The sequence below is a fragment of the Balearica regulorum genome, chromosome 1 (genome assembly GCF_011004875.1).
Source record: "Balearica regulorum gibbericeps isolate bBalReg1 chromosome 1, bBalReg1.pri, whole genome shotgun sequence".
Taxonomy (NCBI): domain Eukaryota; kingdom Metazoa; phylum Chordata; class Aves; order Gruiformes; family Gruidae; genus Balearica; species Balearica regulorum.
The window spans coordinates 145,291,806-145,301,196 of record NC_046184.1 but is presented as its reverse complement, the minus strand read 5'-3'; the positions used below and the strand labels follow the sequence as shown (position 1 = coordinate 145,301,196).

The following is a 9,391-nucleotide window of genomic DNA, read 5'->3' as shown; positions in this document are numbered from 1 at the left end:
GGCACACTTTATGCACATATATGTGTATCCATACATTCGTAAAGAGCATGCAAACTTCTAAATACATACAGCTAGATACAGAAGCATACACAAACACGCTGTGTGGTGTATGTTTGTCTATTTGTCTGTGGAAGACTGTACTGTAGATCCCCCTCTGTAGCCGTACCGATTACATGGATCCGCGTCTATATGTATGCACATCGGGATGCCCGTGGTTCCGACCACCCCGACACCAGAAGCAGCTCCGACCCCTCTCCCTCCGTTTGAAGAGAGCACCTCCAGCGCCCTGGGGGCCCCATTTGGCAAGTGAGTGTGGGGTTTGGGGGTACCCCCCAAAACGCCGGGGGGAAAGCTCCCGCCGGGCGCCGCAGCCCCCTCGGGGGCATCGGGCTGGTGACGGCGGGGAGATATCCCCGCTGCGGGCTGGCGTCTGACTGCGGCTGGCGAGTTCGCTGCTCCCCCTCTCCCGTGTGTGTGTGTGCGCCCGCCGGGGCGGGGGCAGGGTTCACTTCCCGGCTCCCCCCCCTTGCCGGCGAGGCGGGTACCTGTTGGGCAGGGAGCCGGGACGAGGTGCTCCCCGATGCGGGGCAGCCCCCGGCAGCGTTCCGGTGCCGCGCTGCGGGGCTGGCCGCGGGCCAGGCGCTCCGCAGAGCGGGGGGGCAAGGTGCGCCCCTTCTCCCCCAGCCCCAGCCCGCCCTCCGTCCGGCTCGGCCCACCCCACCCCGCGGCGCCCGCGGCCCGGCAGGGCCCGGGCTCCGCAGCGCTGTGCACAGCCCGGGGGGCACGGCCAGCGCCAGCCGGGGGAGCGGAAGGAGCCGCGCTGCTGCTCCCGGCAACTGATTGCCAGGAAAGGGGGAAGCGCCGCAGCTCGGTGCCCGCTGAACACCTGTCAGATCGTGGAGCCTGATTTATACCTGGCCCTGGCAGGCTCTCCGCTGGGGATTTCCCCCTCGTCCCACTTCTTTTTTTTTTTTTTTTTTTTTTTTTTCTTTTCGCCTCCCTCCTCCTTTCCCGGAGCGGTGTGAAAGGGGGTATTTTCTTCAGGGTATAAAGCTGAGAATACGGAGGAAGAGACGCTAAGAGCTTCACCTCATTGCCTCATTCTCCCTTTCATGTGAACCTCCTGCAACATTTCCTTCATCCTGCCGCACCTCTCACCTGGCCAGCGCTGCCCAGATCATGTCCGCTAAGCTCCTGCCGGTTTTCTTCCTCCTCTCAGTGTTTCACGCCTGGTAAGTCTGCACTCCTCTCGCCTCCCCACACCCTCTCTCCTCTCCTCTCTCCTCGCACTGGGGCTTGCGGGCCGGAGTCCCGCTCGCCGGAGTTTGCAAAATACTCGGCGCCTGGGAAGGACAGCGGACTCTTCCCTCCCTCCTCCGCGCCGTGCCGGGGCTTTATTCCCAAACGCGGCTTCCCCCGCTCCCTCCCCGGGACCGGCCTGGCTCCCCGGACAGCTGCAGTCCCGCTGCCACCGCTGCCGGCGCGGCGGCCCCGCCGCTGTCCCTGCCGGCCCCGAGTGAAGCCGGAGGTCGCCCGCGAAGGCTCTGTCCGGCAGAAAGTTTTCCCGCTCCGGCGGCTGCCAGGGTCCGGCTCTCCGCGGGACGGCGGCTGGCGCTGCCCAGGCTCCCCTCACGGCGCGGGGCGGGCGGCAGCCCCGGCTTCCCTCCGCGTCTCACCCTCGGGGACCCCGCGGACGGGGCCGGCGTGAGGAGGGAGAGGGCAGCAGCAGGAAGGGTGAGCCCAGCGGCCGGGACCAGCTGGGGGTGCTGGGGGGTGCCCTGGTGCCTCGGTGGGCGTGGAGGGGGGCCAAGAGGGGAACGTGTGGCGGGCTGGGCCGGGCCGCGGACCTCCTGGCCCCTGCCTCAGGGGCGGGAAGGGTCTGCTCGGCGGGGCTCCGGTAACGGCGGGTAGTGAGGGGCCAGAGGGGGACAGCCGGTAGCTGCAGCTGTGACCCTTTGCACCAGTCTTGCCTTCCGTCCCGGTGGTTGTCCAGAGTACTAGGAAAGGCTGCCCCCACATAACCCAGGCAAAGGTGTCACCTCAGCCTCCCCCTGCGGGTGTGCTCAGAGGCCCTTCCCTTCCCTTCCCTTCCCTTCCCTTCCCTTCCCTTCCCTTCCCTTCCCTTCCCTTCCCTTCCCTTCCCTTCCCTTCCCCACAGCCTGCCCCAAACCAGAGTGGCACCTCTCCCCCAAGTCCCCACAGGAACTGGAGGCTGCTTCATGCCAGCCCCCAGAGCCAGTCCTGGACACACGTGTTGCAGGAAGTAAACGGTTTCCCCACAACCTCTCAGGGTTTTGCAGCCTTCCTCCTTTGCAGTTTATGCACTGCCTCCTCTGTCTCCTCACAGGATCAAAACTAGTGGCCCCTGAGGAGTCTGGGGAAGGTGTGCAGCCCATTTGAGAATGGTCTGCCATCATCCTGTGCTTGTTTCTGTGGATGGCAGGAATATGCTGGGAATTGGCAGTCACCACTAAGGAAGGCTACAGATGAAAATGCAACCTCAAGTGCCTTCAAGGAGCTTAATTGTGTAGAGGCAAGGAAGGGAAGAGAAATAACAAACTCTTAAGGAAGAAAAAAAACACCTTGGAAAAATGTCTAATGTATTAGTCTGATCCACTGTGAAACCTCTTCTGCTCTCAATCTTAGTCTAGAAGGTAGGTAGGAATTTGCATGGTTCAGAGGTACTTTCTAGGAAACAAGCTGCTGGAGTGAGAGGATTTAAAAGGTTTGCCAGTGCTTAGACTCTCGTTAGTGATTGTTTTAAAGAAGCGGCTCTCTGAAATGGGAATCATGATCCTACCTGAACTCAGTTCTCATTTCCACGTGCAGTCTGAATGCCTCCGGTAAAGTTGTGGTGAGTGCAGTAGAAAAGGACGTGCGATTTGTGCTCCTTTCCTATCGGCAATTCAGCATCACTGCAGCGTTTCAGCTCTGAAATACCAACCACGTATGTTTGGAGACGGTGCCTCCTTTGAGAATGGTTCTGTAACTGCAGTATTAAAACATAGGGCTTGTCATGAATCTGAGGGAGGAAAAAAAAAAAAAAAAAGAAAACCCTCAAAAGTCCTCCTGGGATTTTTTAATGTTCATTTGGGTGAATTATACAAAAAAATCAAGTTTTTTTAAAAAAATACAGCTCGCTAACAGAGAAGGAATGGTTGTCTATTCAAAATTTCCCCTAAGTTTTCTCTACTTTTGCGACTTGGTTATATGAGCTCTCTCTGTAGAAAATCCTCAGGGGCTAGGTTTCAAAATTATTTTTATATAGAAATTGTACCCAGAGCACTCGCAATTTGTGAGGTCATGTTAAGTGATTCATGGCTAATCCTTAGGGGAGTATTGGCTGTAGAGCAGTTTCAATTAAAAGTTTCATTAAATGCTCGAATGGTGGTCTACAAGCAAAGTTGAGGGATGATGATGCTCTGTGATTAAATTTTTACACTTGTATTCATTTTTTTTCCTATTACCGTAGAGTGTCTATCAAGTCTTCTGGACATTTGAGATATTTTAAAAGACACAAGTGTCATTTTGGAGAGAAGGAAAGGGAGAGAGAGAGAAAGGAGGTTGCTCTGATGTGTGTAGTGTATCCCATGAATAAGCAAGGCTGGTGCCTCTGATCCTCCATTGCTTTGCACCTTGCGTAATTATTGATATTTGTGTAAAAAGGTTGTGAAATGATATTGTATCATCATGGCGATTTCAGGTTGAAGCAACACATGATTACTGCTGTAGGCTCCACCACTGAGATTCTTTTCTCCTGATAACTTCATCTCAGTTTAACTGTCATAGATTTTCTCCAGTGAGACACATCAAACAGATTTGGTTTCTAAGATACCAAAAGATGCATCTTCAACATTTTACTGTTTATGAACAAAAAGCCACACAAATTAAATTAGTCTTGTGTGAAAATAGCTCTAGCTATGATTTCTGGGCAAACTGTAGTTTCACCACATTTGTATTAGCATACACTTAAAATAAAAATAATCCATTTATGAAGGAAAGAAGTCGCAACTGTTTCACAGTAGTACTGTGTTTCTTAAAAAATGTCATTAAAACTACAGGGAAATTCAGATTAATTTATGCAATGTATTTGTGTGCTTGTGATAATCCATCTTAAATTCAAGGAGCAAGCTCTTAATTCTAAGCCTTGTAATACATTACACTGAAATTCAAGCACTGAGAATATAATAATTTATTAATAGGATAAAATGATCAGGAAGTATTAAAAGATCTGAATTTTTAATACTCTTATTAGCCTTTGTGCAAGAGATGAATCAGTTGTCTCGATGTATTAATAAAATAATACTGCAGATGTTCGCTCTTCATAAGAGTATATTGTAAACTAACTACTCGGACAGGTTGGTTAAAATACAGGATATGAAATACTACTCTGATAACTGTATTAACTCCCAGAGTATAATTTTTTGAGACACTGGCAGAAGACAATTTCTAAACAATTCTCAATCATGACCCATCTACAGATACTCAACAACTGTTAATAGGAACATCCTGTTGCAAACCCAGCCTAAGGCTGGGTAGATGCAAAGCCAAGGGAGATACCTAAAACTTCTTCAGATAAGTGTGGAGATTTACCCAGCATATAAATTCAGATTTTAGTTATGCAAAATAATAACTATTTGTTTGATTTGTTATTCCAGTTCTAGAAAGGTTGAAGAGGATGAATATGAAGATGGAACAACTAACCAAAAATGGGTTTTAGCTCCAAAAACACAAGACACAGATGTGACTCTCATACTAAACAAGCTGTTGAGAGAGTATGACAAAAAGCTACGGCCAGATATTGGAAGTAAGTACTCCTTTCTGCACAAGTGAGGAGAAGCATCTATGGGTGCAAAGAAGATGTTATGTTCTATTTTGGTTAGTGTGCGCAAATATCTGGGAAAGTGGAGATTAAATTTTTTTTGGCTGAGGTGAATTTCCAAGTCAGTATTTAAAAAATGCTAATTCTGATGGGAGGATGTGGTGGTATCTTAGGGTGCTAAACTCTGGTTCCTTGTACAGAGTTTTTGTAGACATATGGAAGGGCTAGCTCTAAAGTATTCAGCAGGTCTTGGGCAGAGTTAGGAACACACTAATCTCTTTTGTCATCTAATCCATGCATATGAAAAACTCAGGCTCCTCAGCAATCAAAAACTCAGCATACTGAAAACAAAATGTAGGACACAGCAAGAGAAGAATATGCATCTACTCCCTTCAAAAAATGTGATCACAAAAGTTACGTTACTTAGTGCTGAGAAGGTGGCATTAGGATTTGCTTGTGCATAGGGGAACTCTAGAGATTTTCTTTCCCAAACAAGCGGACATCTTATCTCCAAAAGAAATCTGATAGAATGGACGTGTCCTGTGGGCAGTACTACTACATACAGGTATAATATTTACATAAAAGCCAGTAAATACCCGCATATAACCATTTGGAGCTATTTTATTTTCTTTTGGTTGGTTGGTTGGGTTTTTTTGTGTTTTGCTTTTTTTTTTAATTTGTATACTGAGGTTGTGTGTTTCAAACCAGTATTTTTTTTACATTTTGTGGTTATGCCCTGTTTGCCTTGTTTGCATCCTTAGATCAGAATGGCTATAGCACAACTGCTGTTCTGTTTGTTCACAGTAAGTTTGTATGACAGAAATCAGAGACAATTTGTCATTTACATTTATTGCACCTTGTATATACTTCAGAATGAACTGGGACTGGGGAAAGCTCAAAACAACCACACAATATAATTTATTTTTCCTAAATTTTTGCAGAGATTAGAGGGAGAATTCCTACCACTGATTATAGGTGAAACTACCATTTGCCGATGACACGTGTATTGATATACTTTCTAGGTGATCCCTTTGGGTGAGTTTAGAGGGAAGTAAGAGCCATCTGTATGTATTCACCGTTATAATTATTAATGTCTTATAGCTACACATTAGTACAACAGTTCCAGAAAAAAAAACTATGCTGTGGTATGACAGAAAGTTTTTGTGGTTTGGTGGGGTTTTTTTTTCATAGCTATTACTTTTCCATAGTATTTACAAAGATCATATTTGATAGCTGTGTCTGTTTTTAACAGAGTGACATTTATCTCTCTCTCTCTCTACTTTGTCATACTGGATTTAGCTGATCTTTAATATCTGAGGGAGAAGTGCTTTAATGCAGTTCCCCACCCATATCAACATCTGGAAGACATTCTCAGACAATTTTTTTATTTTACTTTGTAGACTGTGTCCTCAGATCACTGACTTCAGGCAGAGTAAATTATGTTATGACTATATGGGGCAAAGTAATCATTCAAAGTCCCCATGTCAGTTGCCATAAAATCAGTAGAGGTCAGACATATCCTACAGCACTGGAAAATCATTGTTGCCAGAATAATTCCTTTTGTCTCTCCAAAAACTTTCATAAATCCTGTTTTAGAGAAAGGAGTTAAATTACACAGCTCCTTATATATCGTACCAAATAGAGATTTTACAGTTCTCAACTACATCTATCTATTTATATCAAGCATCTCAGTCCTAGGCCATTTTTCTCTTTGATAGGAATCTGGTTATTACAGAACTTGAGCTGAGTGTTGTTCAGACCTCTGCTTCCTTCCCTGGTCCCTCTTCCCTCCTCTCCTACCTTTGATGCAGATAAATAATATTGCCCTTTTGAAGCTGAGGAGCTGCTGCATTTGTCAAGGAGAGCACCAGGGGAATGTTAGAGAATCAAGCATTGTATCTAACTTCCCCAAATTGCTGGCTGATGCCTCACACACGCACATCTTCCTTTCCATCTGGGAGAACGTTATCCTCCAAACTAGATGGTTGGCTTGTCCTGGCAACTGAACTGTGTTCCTGCCCTGAAGGTCCCAGTATTAATACAAATCAGTTAAAGCATAATACATATCAGTTAAAGCACTAGGAAAAAAAGTAGTGGACCAGGTAACATAGAGCATACAATAAGAAAATGTATGTTTTGGAATTTATAGAAAGCATGGAATGAACCAGTGGAGGAGGAGAGAAGTAATTCTCAGAATCAAGCAGAAGGGCAGACAATAAGAGACGGTGAGGATAAATAAATAAATAAATAAATAAAATCCCAGACTAACATGCAGTAAGCTACTCATTAGGGCCTTTACATTTGTGCAGAGCTGCCTGTAGGCAAATCAGCTGTCCCATAGGACAGGGGACACTCACCAGTTTGTGCTACATTGCTCTTCACTCCGTTTTCCAATCCTTTATTGCAAAGCTAGTATTTCTAACAGTGGATAACTTTAGCAATGCTCCTGAAGAAATTTTCTTCTCTCTGAATGCAGTCAGAAAAGCCTAGAAAAATACTGACTTCTTGGCACTTTCAGAGGTTAGGATTGTGATTTTCAGGTCACTTGGGAACACACTTTTGCAAGCCAAAGCCCACGGGGAGAAGGAGAAGACTGTGACAAATAGAAGGTTTTAAAGTGCATGCTGGCCCAGGCGGTTGACTTTTCTATCCTCTTCCATCCTTCCCAGGGCAGCTGATGTTTCGGCTAGCTCAGGTATGTCCAGGTACTACCTGGCACTGTACAGGCAGATTCCGAGTGGCCACTTGCCACACTATGGGCACTGAGTACTTCAGAAATCACGTCACCTCCAGGTCAGGAGTATATCCATTGGTGAATGAACTCCTGTGAACAGACACTCAGCCACCCTCCTTCCTCCTCCCCTGTCCAGCCCATCTAAACCACTGTATAGAGTGTGTAGGTCAATGCTAAGATGTGAGGCCAGGATTTGCTCTTTCTTTCTTTTTTTCTTATGCTGGCCTATACTTGACCTAGGCTTTCATGTAAAATGACTGTCAGTCAAATCACATGCTCAGTCTACACTCTGCAGTACAGGCAGTTACCTATGAAGGCTATCAGCAACCTAACACCTTAACAGGACCTGTCTAGCTAAAAGGGGCCTTTGGTCACAAAGCAGTGTTCTACTAGCAGGGGAATGTCTGACTGCATCCCCTGTGGCCACACACTTGGCAGAGTTCTTGTCTCCATAAATCTCACAGTTTGTGTGGGTTTTCATTTTAATGGTGGCATCTGGCAGTTTGCCATTATACCACAGAACATACATGCTGTTTGGAATTGGAAAAAAAAAAGAATAGAAAGCACCTCACACTGAACAGTTTATACTGATTAGATCAAAAAGAAAAGTGTTTTACAGACACAAAGCATATTTTCCACCTACTTTTTACCAGCTACAATTATAGGGCTGATAATTGTGGGTCTGTTACATGATATAAAAGGTGCCAGTCCCAGATAACAAGTAAACTCCTTCTGAACTATGAAGGTCTTAAAATCTCTTCCATTGGAAGGTACTTTGGAGTTTGTTTCAAAGTCTTTTGAAGTGAAGACCTGTTCAATGGATACGCAACATTTTCTAAGTGCAGTAAGGCTTACTATCCTGCAAGAGTGGTTCACTGGCTTAAGTCCTAACTTTTAGTAGGACTAAGTTCTGGCCCTGAAATTTTACTTCTTCGTTATTAATAAAATGAGAAAAAAAATAATAGGCAAACCAACAGGCCACAGGGTAGAATGATGATAATTACAGCTAGAAAAATCCCAGTCTTACTTAGGTTCTATTAATAAACCATTTTTTTGCCATTGCTGTATTTTTGATTAACTGATTTAAAATTTAAGTTAAGTTTAAAAAAAAATGAAGCAAACCACAGGTAAATTAAATAGCACATGACAAAACATATTTCCTTCAAAGTCAGTTTACTTTAATGAAACCTTACCTGTCACCTTCCTTAACGGATAGCTTAGTCCACAATGGAGTCCTGGAAATTAAGTTACCTTTATTACCCTACATTTTTTCGTGTTGTATTCATATGGAATGTAGGTTGCCTTAAACAGACAGAAAGTTTGTAACAGAGTATTCTTCCAAAGTGGAAGTTTTGCCAATCACATTCCTTGAGTGAGCTTTACATGTGGAATATAATATGCTATCTTTTTCTTTCATTGTGAAAGTTACCTTACCCATCAAAACAGTTAGTGTGTGAAAGGTTTCTGAAATGTGACACTAGTAGTGGGAGGGAAAAAAAATCTCACCCTAGACCAGGCTCAGAGCTGCCGTACGCATTTAGAGCATGAAGGCCATTATGTCTTAAGTAATGGCTTTCAGTAGCTGGTTTGCTTACCTCAAAGAAAAGATCTTTTTGCCTCTTGTTCGTTAAGAAGCAATAACTAATGCGGGTCAAAATTTCAGTGATGACAAGGCAATAGTAATGTTAAGATCAGTTCATAAGCTGAGCTAAACTCCAAGCTTCCCTCTTTATCTCAACCTGCTAATGGGAAAGAAAACATTTTTTTTCACCAGTGATTTTTAGAGAACAAAACTGTTCCCTCACCATCTCTAACAAGCAGTTACCTCAGCACTC

The 9,391-nt window shown here is 45.1% G+C and overlaps 1 protein-coding gene across 1 annotated transcript in view; it reads left to right on the top strand.

Annotated features, from left to right (window-relative positions):
* Window positions 1-571: 571 nt before the first annotated feature.
* Window positions 572-9,391, top strand: part of GABRG3 (gamma-aminobutyric acid type A receptor subunit gamma3) — a 342,488-nt gene continuing 333,668 nt past the window's right edge. The window contains exons 1-2 of the mRNA XM_075737535.1: window positions 572-1,232; window positions 4,659-4,807. Coding sequence (XP_075593650.1) covers window positions 1,180-1,232; window positions 4,659-4,807 — 202 coding nt within the window. The 5' untranslated portion in view covers window positions 572-1,179. The remainder of the gene's footprint in view (window positions 1,233-4,658; window positions 4,808-9,391) is intronic.